The sequence below is a fragment of the Macaca fascicularis genome, chromosome 16 (genome assembly GCF_037993035.2).
Source record: "Macaca fascicularis isolate 582-1 chromosome 16, T2T-MFA8v1.1".
NCBI classification, from domain to species: domain Eukaryota; kingdom Metazoa; phylum Chordata; class Mammalia; order Primates; family Cercopithecidae; genus Macaca; species Macaca fascicularis.
Window position 1 is genome coordinate 71,055,598 of NC_088390.1, and position 12,995 is coordinate 71,068,592.

The 12,995-nt window shown below is 45.0% G+C and overlaps 1 protein-coding gene across 15 annotated transcripts in view; it reads left to right on the forward strand.

Annotated features, from left to right (window-relative positions):
* The window catches only part of MILR1 (mast cell immunoglobulin like receptor 1), a 39,995-nt gene that overhangs the window by 12,922 nt on the left and 14,078 nt on the right, over nucleotides 1–12,995 (forward strand). For 10 of the 15 annotated variants that reach the window (XR_012426020.1, XR_012426021.1, XR_012426019.1 and 7 more), the window contains 4 exons: nucleotides 3,921–4,010; nucleotides 4,900–4,956; nucleotides 5,052–5,120; nucleotides 6,152–6,232. Coding sequence is in view for 9 of the 15 variants with exons in the window: in XM_065531859.2 (XP_065387931.1) it covers nucleotides 3,921–4,010; nucleotides 4,900–4,956; nucleotides 5,052–5,120; nucleotides 6,152–6,204 (269 nt within the window). In the remaining 6 variants the exon portion in view is untranslated. Of the gene's footprint in view, nucleotides 1–3,920; nucleotides 4,011–4,899; nucleotides 4,957–5,051; nucleotides 5,121–6,151; nucleotides 6,233–12,677; nucleotides 12,737–12,995 lie in introns of all 15 variants that reach the window. The other 5 variants (XR_012426022.1, XR_010581939.2, XR_006692989.3 and 2 more) reach the window with 3 other exon arrangements.

Sequence of the window (12,995 nt, forward strand, 5' to 3'; positions counted from 1 at the left end):
CGCGGTGGCTCAAGCCTGTAATCCCAGCACTTTGGGAGGCCGAGACGGGCGGATCACAAGGTCAGGAGATCGAGACCATCCTGGCTAACACGGCGAAACCCCGTCTCTACTAAAAACACAAAAAATTAGCCGGGCGAGGTGGCGGCGCCTGTGGTCCCAGCTACTCGGGAGGCTGAGGCAGGAGAATGGCGGGAACCCGGGAGGCGGAGCTTGCAGTGAGCTGAGATCTGGCCACTGCACTCCAGCCTGGGCGACAGAGCGAGACTCCGTCTCAAAAAAAAAAAATAAAAATAAAAATAAAAATAAATAAATAAATGTATAGTTCAGTGGCATTAAGCACGTTCCCATTGTCATGCACCCTTCTCCACCATCCACATCCAGAACTTTTTCATCTTCCCAAACTGAAACTCTGTGCCCATTACGCACTAGCTCCCTATCCCTTCTTCCCCCAGGCTCTGACAACCACTATTCTGCTTTCTATCTCTATTAGTTTGACTCTTCCAGGCACCTCATAGAAGTGGAAGCATTTGTCCTTTCATAACTGGCTTATTTCACTTTGATTAATGTCCTCAAGGTTCATTCATGTTGTCGTATGTGTCAGAATTTCCTTCCTTGATAAGGCTGAAGAATGCCCCATTGTACATAAGTACGCCACACCTTGTTTATCCATTTATCCCTCATGGGTGCCCGTGTTGCTTCCACCTTTTGTCTATTGTTTAATAATGCTAGGAACGTGGGTGTGCAATTATTAATGTTTTTAAACAAGAGGCCCTTTTCTCTTCTTTGTATGACTTCTTGTGAAAGACGTACTTGGTCATGACTTTAAGAACTTGTGTTCCTTTTTCTCTCTCTCTCTCTCTCTTATTTTTTTATTCTATATTAAATAGAGACGGGGCCTCACTATGTTGCTCAGGCTGGTCTCGAACTCTTGGGCTCAAGCAATCCTCCCGCCTCGGCCTCCCAAAGTGTTGGGATTACAGGCGTCAGCCACTGTGCCGGGCCAAGAACTTGTGTTCTTAATTAAACACAAGTTTTAGGCATGTGAACAATGTTCGTTTCGCCCTGGGCACTGCGAGTGGTGTGGCTGCTCCTGACTGCAAGTACCTCAAGCAAGAGCTTTGCCTCGTGCGACTCTAGATCTGCCACATACGTAGGGGAGGCTCAGTGCATGAGGACAAGCAAGCGTCATCCCATTAGCACAAAAGACACCTTCAAAAGGTTTACAATTGTTTGGGGCTGGAAGTATTAAAAATATTAGGTTGGTGCATAAGTAATTGCAATTTTTGCCATTACATTTATGGCAAAACCCGCAATTACTTTTTTTTCTTTTTTTTTGAAATGGAGTCTTGCTCTGTTGCCCAGGCTGGAGTGCAGTGGTGCAGTCTCGGCTCACAGCAGCCTCTGTCTCCCTGGTTCAAGCGATTCTCCTGCCTCAGCCTCCTGAGTAGCTGGGATTACAGGCACCCATCACCATGTATTTTTAGTAAAGACGGGGTTTCACCATGTTAATCAAGTTGGTCTTGAACTCCTGACCTCAGGTGATCTGCCTGCCTCAGCCTCCCAGAGTGCTGGGATTACAGACGTGAGCCATTATGCCCGGCCCATAATTACTTTTGCACCAACCTAATATATATATTTTTTTTCTTTCTACATTTCTATGCTTTCTAGATTTTCAATGTAAAAGTATAATCTATTCTACTATAAGATTTGTTTTTTTTTTTTAAAAAAACCTTATTAAACACACCAGACTCAAAAAAAACAAAAACAAACAAAAAAGCATCATTTCTCTCTTCCCCACCTTAAGTGCTTCATCCAGCAGAAAACTTGTCAATGTTATTAGAAGAATCAGTTATAGCTTTTTTTTAAAAAAAAAATGTTTTTTAGAGACAGGGGTCTCACTATGTTGCCTAGGCTGGTCTTGAACTCCTGGACTCAGGCGATCCTCCCACCTCAGCCTCCCAAAGTGCTGGGATTACAGGCATGAGCCACTGTACTCAGCCCACTTACTGCTTTTCATTCCTCACGTCTTATGGCCACCGCTGGTTAAGACTTCAAAGTGGTTTTTTCGTTTGGCACATGAGTGTGGAAGAATATGAAGATTTACACAAAAGACAGTTTGTGTCTCAGCACTGGTGCCCATCAGCAAGCTGAGGGCTATTGGACAAGCCCCTCAGGCTGTTGCTTCTGAGCCTTGGTGTTCTGACTTGTGGAATGGGCCATGGAGATATTGTCAGAACTGGCAAGAGAACCAATTGGGAACCATCTCCAGAGAGTCACAACTCAGAGAAGTCAGGGACTCAGCTGACATAAAACTTGACCGCAGAGGTCACGAGTTATACATCTGATGCATCTTTAAGATTTTATTTTATTTCATTTCATTTTTTAAGAGATGGGGCCTCACTCTGTTGCCCAGGCTAAAGTGCAGTGGCACAATCTCCACTCACTGCAACCTCCACCTACCAGGTTCAAGCGATTCTCCTGCCTCAGCATCCCAAGTAGCTGGGATTACAGGTGCCCACCACCATGCTCGGCTAATTTTTGTATTTTTAGTAGAGACGGGGTTTCACTATGTTGGCCAGGCTGGTCTTGAACTCCTGACCTCGTGATCTGCCTATCTCGGCCACCCAAAGTGCTGGAGCTGTATTACAGCCCCAGCTGTAATCCCATACATGTGTATATATATATGTATATGTGTATATATATGTGTGTGTGTATGTGTGTGTGTGTGTTTATCTATCTATCTATCTATCTATCTATATATATATTTTTTGAGATAGGATCTCACTTCCATCACCCAAGGCTGGAGTGCAGTGGTGCAATCATGGCTCACTGCAACCTCGACCTCCCAGGCCCCCTCCTGCCTCAGCTACCTGAGTAGCTGGGACCACAGGCGTGCACCATTCCTGGCTAAGTTTTTTTTTTTTTTTTTGTAGGTTTCACCATGTTGCCCAGGCTAGTCTTGAACTCCTGGACTCAAATCATCCTCCTGCCTCAGCCTCCCAAAGTGCTGGGATTACAGTATTTTTTTTTTTAATTACAAAATTCTTTTTAGAGACAATGTCTCACTATGTTCCCCAGGCTGGTCGTAAATTCCTGGCCTCAAGTGATCCTCCCACCTCAGCTTCCCAAAGCACTGGAATTACAGGCGTGAGCCACTGCACCCTGGCCCACATCTCATATGTCTTAAAAACATGTTTCTCCTTCCTATAAAAAGTCCAGGTTATTGCAAAAGTGGCATTAATATTTTTGATTATTGGCTGGAGCTAACAATAGAATTCAGCAAGGCTGGCCGGGCACAGTGGCTCATGCCTATAATCCCAGCATTTTGATCACCTGAAGTCAGGAGTTTGAGACCAGCCTGGGCAACACAGTGAAGCCCCACCTCTACTAAAAATAGAAAAAATTAGCTGGGCATGGTGGCACATGCCTGTAATCCCAGCTACTCGGGAGGCTGAGGCAGGAGAATTGCTCGAAACCAGGAGGCGGAGGTTGTGGTGAGTGGAGATTGCACCATGACACTCCAGCCTGGGCCACAAAGCGAGACTCTGTCTTAAAAAAAAAAAAAAAAAAAGAATTCGGTAGGCCATTTACACTCTCTTGAAGATATTACAAAGCTTCCACAGAATATTCTCTTCAGCGAAGGAAAGAAAATAAGTCTGGCTAGTTCAGGCATAATCTGATAGGTAAAGCATGTTCCTCTGAAAGCCAGGAAAATAAATCAGAACAGCCCCTGGCTTGGTGAAGCCGTGTCTAGACTCCCTGCTGAGTCTATAGTATTCCTTTGTTAGACAACAGTTTGGGCCGTTGGAACAAGTCACTCCTTGTTTCAGAACTTTGGGGAGTTCTGCTCCTTGGCTGAGGAGATGAGAGAAATGTGGCTGAATTGGTTTAATTTAATGATTCTGTACTGATTTATGTAGGAAAAGCTATGAGAAATAATGTGCCCAGGGACTGTGGAGACACAGCTGTGGAAGTTGGAATCTATGCAAATATCCATGGAAAACAAGCAAGTAAGAGAACTTTGTTGTGTGTTTTGGGTGGTTTCAGGTTTTTGTCTTTTGATTTTGTTAAGGTTGACAGACATATGGGAGTGGGGGGTGGAGCAAAAGGGATAGAGTTCAATGTCTATTGATGCCCAGTCCCACTTTCTAGGGGTAAAAACTAGTTTTTTAAAAATCCTTCCACAGATATTCTATGTGTATAATAAACAAATGGTAGCAATTGTAGCATATTGTAGGTATGACTTTCTACACCTTGATTTTTTTTTTTCCATATCTTGAAGATTTTTCACATCTGTTCAGAATGATCCGCACTGTGTTTCACAGTCTTTCATGGTCACCTCTCAAAGCAGGCACTGCACATTGCTTTGCAGTAAACAAGACCCAACGCCTTGGCTGATGTATTAGTCCATTTTCTTGCTATTATAAGGACATACCTGAGATGGGGTAATTTATAAAGGAAAGAGGTTTAATTGACTCTCAGTTCCACAGGGCTTGGGAGGCCTCAGGAAACTTACAATCATGGTAGAAGGGGAAGCAAACACATCCTTCTTCACAAGGCAGCAGGAGAGAGAAGAATGAGAGCCAAGGGAAGGGGGAAAAACCTTACAAAACCATCAGATCTTGTGAGAACTAACTCACTATCACTAGAACAGTATGACAGAAACCACCCCCATGATTTAATTATCTCCACCTGGTCCCTCCCATGACACGTGGGGTTTGTGGGGACTACAATTCAAGATGTGATTTGGGTGAGGACACAGCCAAACCCTATCATCAGCTGACAATGGAACAATCTCAGCCAACATGACCACATTCCAGACGCAGTGCTGAGTAATTTATCCACCTTTTCTAACACAAATACTACCAACCCCCAATTTATGTCATTCTCATTTTACAGAGGAGGGATCTGTCCCAGAAGTGGGATCCAGACCATGTGTTTCCACAGCCCAAGATGGTGAGCATGTTCTGCAGTGTCTATCCCACTGCCCTCATGTGCTTAGAAATTCAGATAATTGGCCCAATAACTCCTATTTCTTATCTTTTGCCCAGAGGCCGAACATTCCCAGGAGCTACAGTATGCCACCCCCGTGTTCCAGGAGGTGGCACCAAGACAGCAAGGTGAGCCACAGCTTGGGATAAGAGATAAGAGGTGCTGGTGACTAGAGACAGGTAGTCCCTGTGATGTCACAATACTCAGGGGCTTCAGGAGCCTGAGAATGGGGTGGATGCGAGCAATGCAGGCACACCATAAGGAACCAATGGCAACCAGCACCCTAGCTCCTAAAAAATCTCATCAGCGGATGGAGGGTGGGGAAGAGGGAAAGATGTGGTGGGGGAATGTCATAGAAAAAATCCAGAGAAAAGGATACAGGATCATTACTCAAACATTTCCTTCCTTTCCTCCCTCCTTCCCTCCCCACTTCTTTCCTCCCTCCCTCCCTCCCTCCTTCCCTCCTTCCTTCCTTCCCTCCTTCCTTCCTGTCTTTTTCCTTCCTTTCTTCCTTCCTTCATTCCTTCCTTCCTGTCTTTCTTTTACCTCCCCTCCCCTCCCCTCCCTTTCCTTTCCTTTCCTTTCCTTTCCTTTCCTTTCCTTTCCTTTCCTTTCCTTTCCTTTCCTTTCCTTTCCTTTCCTTTCCTTTCCTTTCCTCTCTCTCTCTTTCTTTCTTTCCTTTTTCTTTCTTTTCTTTCTTTCTTTCCTGCCTTTCTTCTTTTTTTTTGAGACTCTCACTCTGTCACCCAGGCCAGAGTGCAGTGGCACAATTTCAGCTCACTGCACCCTCTACCTCTTGGGCTGAAGCAATCAACCCACCTCAAGCTCCTGAGTTGTGGGACTACAGGTGTGCACCATCATGTCTGACTAATTTTTTTTTTTTTGGTAGAGACAGGTATCTTGCTATATTGCCCAAGCTGGTCTGGAACTCCTGGGCTTGACCAATCTTCCTGCTTCAGCCTCCCAAAGTGTTGGGATTACAAGCATGAGGCATTATGCCCAGCTAACATTTTCAAGAATAAATTATTTAACACAGTCCAGGAAAAAATTAGTTAATACCTGGTTCTGTCAGGCCACCCAGCTACTAGAAATAGGATTTTTAAAAACAGCCTCGCCTGTCACATATCCTAAGGAAATTATTTTCCCTCTTATATTTCAGAAGCCTGTGATTCTTATAAACCTGGATATGTCTATTCCGAACTCAACTTCTGAAATTTACAGAAACAAACTACATCTCAGGGTAAGATGGTTTTTATGAAGCTGATTTCCATGAACAAAAAGCAAACTTGAGGCTGAGGCAGGTGGATTACTTGAGGTCAGGAGTTCGAGATGAGCCTGGCCAACATGGCAAAAACCTGGTCTCTACTAAAAATAAAAAAATTAGTCGGGTGTGGTGGTGCGTGTGTGTAGTCCCAGCTACTCAGGAGGTTGAGGCAGGAGAATCACTTGAGCCTGGGAGGCAGAGGTTGCAGTGAGCCAAGATCGTGCCACTGCACTACAGCCTGGGCGACAAGATGAGACTCCATCTCAAAAAAAAAAAAAAAAAGATGTTCATTAATGTTCATGATTTAGCTCACCCTCCCGATTTAACTAATGCCAAAGGTGTGCCTTGATGTGCTGCCTTTCCTGGTCACGTTCCAGGGAGAGAGTCCACGTTGTTGAGTTGTGGGGAGGGAGAATGTTTTAGTCCCCTAGGGCTGCTGCCACAAATGACCACAAATTGGTGGCTTAGAGCAACCATTTCACAGTTCTGGAGGCTAGAAGTCCAAAACCAAGTTGTCTGTAGAGCTGTGCTCCATCCAAAATTTCTCGTGGGGAGCCTCCTTGCCTCTTCCAGCTTCTGGGGCTCCAGACATTGCTTGTGGTTGCCTCACTTCAACTTCTGCCTCTGTCTTCACATGGCCTTTTATGTTCTCTCTTGTCTCTCTCTCTCTTCTTCTTCTTCTTTTTTTTTTTTTTTTTTTGAGATGGATTCTCACTCTGTTGCCCACGCTGGAGTTCAGTGGCACGATCTCAGCTCAATTCAATCTCCACCTTCCTGATTCAAGTGATTCTCATGCCTCAGCCTCCCAAGTAGCTGGGATTACAGGCACCCACCACCACACCCAGCTAATTTTTGTGTTTTTAGTAGAGATGGGGTTTCACCATAGTGGCCAGGCTGGTCTCGAACTCCTGACCTCTGATGATCTGCCTACCCCGGCCTCCCAAAGTGCTGGAATTACAAGTATGAGCCAATGTGCCCGGCCCTGAAATGCTTTAGTAAAGAAAGGGTCTCCCAGAATAAATTCATCTGAACATGCATCCTTCTCTGAGCCTTCTGACTCTTCAGTATTCTCACACCTGTCTGGCATCTCCATGATATTTTCCACTGGTCACCACTGTCCAATAGAAATATAATGTCAGCCACATGGGCACACTTTTCACTCTTTCTAGTAGACACAATAAAAAAATGAAAAGATGGCCGGGCATGGTGGCTCACGCCTATAATCCCAGCACTTTGGGAGGCTGAGGTGGGTGGATCACTTGAGGTCAGGAGTTCAAGAGCAGCTTGGCCATCATGGTGAAACCCCATCTCTACTAAAAATACAAAAAAATTAGCTGGGCGTAGTGGTGGGTGCTTGTAATTCCATCTACTTAGGAGGCTGACGCACAAGAATTGCTCAAACCTGGGAGGCGGAGGTTGCAGTGAGCCGAGATTGCACCACAGCACTCCAGCCTGGGCAACAGAGTGAGACCTGTGTTAAAAAAAGAAATGAAAGAAAAGAAGAAAAAAAAAAAAAAAAAAAAAGAAAGGAAGGAAGAAAAGAAGAAAAGAAGAGAAACAGGCGAAATGAATTGGAATAATATATTTTATTTAACCCAGCATATCCAAAAATCCTATCATTTTAACAAGTACAACTGCCCTATTTCCCTCAGAATGTAGTATTGCCTCTGGTTTGCTGTGGATCTCGTATTAAACCACTCAGCTGTAGAGTCCTGTGGGATTCAAGCTTCAAGGAGACCCATCATGCATGTTTAGGACCAGTTCCAGGTGTCCTTGACATGACGCTAAACCTCCATTTCCTTTTTCTTTTTTGGAGACGGAGTCTGACTCTGTCGCCCAGGCTGGAGTGCAATGGTGCGATCTTGGCTCACTGCGACCTCCGCCTCTCAGGTTCAAGCGATTCTCCTGCCTCAGCCTCTCAAGTAGCTGGCATTACAAGCATGTGCCACCATCCCCGGCTAATTTTTGTATTTTTAGTAGAGACAGGGTTTCGCCATGTTGGCCAGGCTGGTCTTCAACTCCTGACCTCAAGTGATCCGCCCACCTCGGCCTCCCAAAGTGCTGGGATTACAGGCGTGAGCCACCTTGCCTGGCCCTCCATTTCCTGATGTAGTCTTAAATCCACATTCACCGCCTTAGCACGCTCAGACCCAGGCTGCTGTAGGCTCCCCTGGCTCCTGGAGGAGTGCACCCGCAGATGCTGCAGTCTTTGTGTGGCTCAGCATCAGGAACTGCCCTTCCCCCGTCAGGCTCCGCTGAGACCCGACCCTGGTTATTAAGCTATAAGGGAGACAGGGGTGGATCTTAAAGAAGACAAGCAAAATATAGTGAAGCAAATAAAATGGTGGTTCCCAGGGGCTGGGGTCCGGGGACAATTAGGAGTGACTGGCTAACGGGTACAGCGTTTCAGTTTGGGAAGACAAAAAAGTTCTGGAAAAAAGATGGAAAGTGGTGATGGTTGCACAATAATATGAGTTTTGTTTTTGTTGTTTTTTTGAGACAGAGTCTCTCTCTGTCGCCCAGGCTGGAGTGCAGTGGTATGACCTAGGCTCACTGCAACCTCTGCCTTCCAGGTTCAAGTGATTCTTGTGCCTCAGCCTCCCGAGTAGCTGGGATTACAGGCACCACCACCACACCCAGTTAATTTTTGTATTTTTAGTAGAGATGAGGTTTCACCATGTTGGCCAGGCTGGTCTCAAACTGCTGACCTCAAGTGATTTGCCTGCCTCGGCCTTCCAAAGTGCTGGGATTACAGGTGTGAGCTATTGTGCCGGTCAATATGAATGAATGTTTTTAATCCCATTGAATTACACACCTAAAATTGGTTAAAATGGTAAATTTTATGTTAGGTATAACTTACCACAATAATTTAAAAAATATTGTGAGGCGCCTGCCTCATGTGAGGTCTTCTAAGAAGAGGGGCTGTTCTCCTTCTCAAGAGAGCTTGCGGGCTTTGGGAGTTTCATATTCTCAAATGTCCACATCCCAAGGCCTACCCAGCCCCTGTCAGTGTCAGAAGTTAGCAGAACAGAACTGCTAGACGTGCTCATTCCATCTCCTCCTTGGTTGCCCCACCATTTTGATCAGATCCTGGAACTGGCTTTGAGCACAGTCTTCCAGCTGGCTGTGATAAATGAGGGTGGCTTAAACCCTATCCTTGGGGTTTCACAGCTTGCCCTGAACTGGTAGCCTCTCATTTTCTCCTTGCAAAGCTTCTAAGGCAGCTAAGAGAAGCCAACTAGCTTCACAATCCACATAATTAGCATTGCCCCAAACTTTTCAAGTGCTGGAATGCTGGCATTCACTGCCTCTTTTCTTTCTAAACCTCATTCCACATGGCAAGGGAAGGTTTTAGGAACTGTGGAGCTGTGGTGTGCTAAGGGTTCTCACTGCCTACCTATCACCAGCAAGGGAGTCCTTGTTGCCATCCATTCCTAGGGGTTCATTTGTTCCCTGAGGCTGCTTTCTAGGGCCTTCTGGTCCTGTCTTTTATCCTGGACTAGACCTGAAAGCAGAGCCTGAAATAAGGCCTTTTGTGAAAATCATTTACATAGGAGGTGGCCCTAGGAAGCAAGCCCAGTGCGCCACAGCAAAAGCCAGTACAGGGTGTTTTGCTGAGTTGGGCACTGTGGTGGGCAGCTGGATGTAAGTCCACTGGAATCTTCTGAAGAGTCCAAGAGCCTCTTCTCAGTATTGTCCACTTGAGGATTGATAGTGAGAGGTATTTATCCATTGGTGTCCAGCCCTCATTGGTTGAGGATCATCCCAGGAAGTGACACCTCCCCCACTTCTAGACTAGCATGTGGGTATTCCAAGCAGGCTTCCCTCAGTGTCTCACCCCAGGCACTGCAAACACCCCAGGACAGAAAGTGAACATGTGTATTATGCAGTTGAAGCAAGAAGCTATCAGTGCAAAGTGAGTAGACCCTCAGATGTAGCTGGGTCAGAGGGAAGGCCCAGGGATATGACGCAGGACACAGAGGTGGCTGATACACCACCTCCCAACATTTCCTCTATCACAACAACTACAACAATGGCAACAATAGGGCTGGGTGTGGTGGCTCACGCCTATAATCCCAATACCCTGGGAGGCCAAGGCAGAAGGATTGCTTGAGCCCAGGAATTCAAGACTAGCCTGGGCAATGTGGTAAAATCCTGCCTCTACAAACAATACAAAAATTAGCCAGGCATCACTGCCACTAAAATTAGCATGTCTGTAGGCCCAGCTACTCAGGAGGCTGAGCTGGGAGGACTGCTTGAGCCTGGGAGGTCAAGGCTACAGTGTACCACTGCACTCCAGCCTAGGCAAGAGAGTGAGGCCCTGTCTCAGTAGGTAAATAAATACATTAATTAATTAAAAATAACAACAATAATATATGTATTGAGCTTATAGCATGTTCCAGGTACTATTACTAAGTGCTTTATGTGCCTGTCCTCATATAGTCCCACAATACCTCTTTGGGGCAGGTACTTTTTTTCTTTTTCTTTTTTTTTTTGAGACGGAGTTTTGCTCTTGTTCCCCAGGCTGGAGTGAAATGGCGCGATCTTGGCTCACTGCAACCTCTGCCTCCCGAGTTCAAGTGATTCTCTTGCCTCAGCCTCCTGAGCAGCTGGGACATGACACCACACCTGGCTAATTTTGTATTTTTAGTAGAGAATGGGGTTTCACCATGTTGGCCAGGCTGGTCTCGAACTCCTGATCTCAGGAGATCCACCTGCCTCAGCCTACCAAAGTGCTGGGATTACAGGTGTGAGCCACCGTGCCTGGCCTGGGGCAGGTACTCTTATTTCCCTCTTTTCATACAAAAAAAAAAAATGACTCACAAGTTCATTCAGCTAACACCTGTTGGAAACAGGAAAGGAACTCAGATCTGAGTGACACCAGAGCCCACACTTCTTTTCTTCTTCTTCTTCTTTTTTTTTTTTTTTTTGGAGACAGGGGCTCACTCTCTTGCCCAGGCTGCAGTACAATGATGGGATCACAGCTCACTGCAGTCTTGACCTTCCTGGCTCAAGTAATTCTCCCACCTCACCTGGGAGGCAGAGGTTGCAATGAGCCGAGATCGCGCCATTGTACTCCAGCCTGGGCAACAAGAGCGAAACTCCATCTCAAAAAACAAAACAACAAAAAAACCCCCAAAAAAGTACTCTAGCAAACAAAGGAGGAAGAGAGAAAATCACCATTTTGCAAGCTTTAATGAACTCACCACTTGAGGTATTATTAATCAGTGGTTGCTGGCAACTCCAAAAACGAAAAGAAATAACCAGACACTCACTACTACCACTTCCTTTTTTTTTTTTTTTTTTTTGAGACGGCGTCCCACTCTGTCACCCAGACTGGAGTACAATGGCGCAATCTCGGCTCACTGCAACCTCTGCCTCCTGGGTTGAAGCGATTCTCCTGCCTCAGCCTCCCGAGTAGCTGGGATTACAGGCACCCACCACCACACCCAGCTAATTTTTTGTATTTTTAGTAGAGACAGCGTTTCACGGTGTTGGCCAGGCTGGTCTCGAACTCCTGACCTCAGGTAATCCACCTGCCTTGGCCTCCCAAAGGGCTGGGATTACAAGTGTGAGCCACCATGCCTGGCCAACTCAGTGCTATTATTTCATCTCTTACCACTTAAAGTTTTTTCTAAACAGGAGAATTATAAACCAAGTCTCAGATACCATAAACTTATGTATCTGTCAGAGAAGGATTTTTTTAAAAAGAAAAATATAAACACCATTATCACACCCAAGAAAATTGTAAATAACTCCTTGATATCATGTAGTGTTATTTTTTTAATGTGATAATGGTGTGGTTATTAACAAAAGATCCTTAAATAAAATATTTCCAGATTAAATGGTATCTGCTCTCTGCCTTGCAATAATATTCAAGGAGGCCAGGCGAGGTGGTTCATGCCTGTAATTCCCATATTTTGGGAGGCTGAGACAGGAGGACCACTTGAGCCTGGGAGTTTAAGAGCAGCCTGGGCCACATAGTGAGACCCTGTCTTGTATATTAATAAATCAATTTAAATAAATAACTGAAATAATATGGAAGGGCGGTATTAGTGGATGAGGTGGGACTGGCCAAAGGTTGGCTGTTGTTGGTGCTAAATCAATTTAAATAAATAACTGAAATAATATGGAAGGGCGGTATTGGTGGATGAGGTGGGACTGGCCAAAGGTTGGCTGTTGTTGGTGCTAAATAAATTTAAATAAATAACTGAAATAATATGGAAGGGCGGTATTGGTGGATGAGGTGGGACTGGCCAAAGGTTGGCTATTGTTGGTGCTAGATAATCAGTACACGGGATTAGTACTATTAATTATATGTCTGTTTTTAAAATTCTCCATTAAAAAAAAAAAAAAAAGCATAAAATAACCAAAACGAGGCTGGGTGCAGTGGCTCACAATTGTTATCCTACCACTTTAGGAGGTCAAGGCGGGAGGACTGCTTGAGGCTTGGAGCGCAAGACCAGCTTAGCCAACATGGTGAGACTGTGTCTCTACAAAAAAATTAAAATTAAAGTTAAAAATAAAAAAGAGAAAAACCTACCAAGTAAAATCAATTAAGATAAGTTAGCCAAACTTTTGAAATATTTTACAGGCACTGTCAGTTGGAATTTTTGTCAAGTTGGTAACAATGGGATATTTTACACAATCATATCAACACAGAAAAGGTTTCTTATAAACATAGATATTAGACAGGAAACAAACCACAATAGATGACATCTAACATATATTTTAGTTT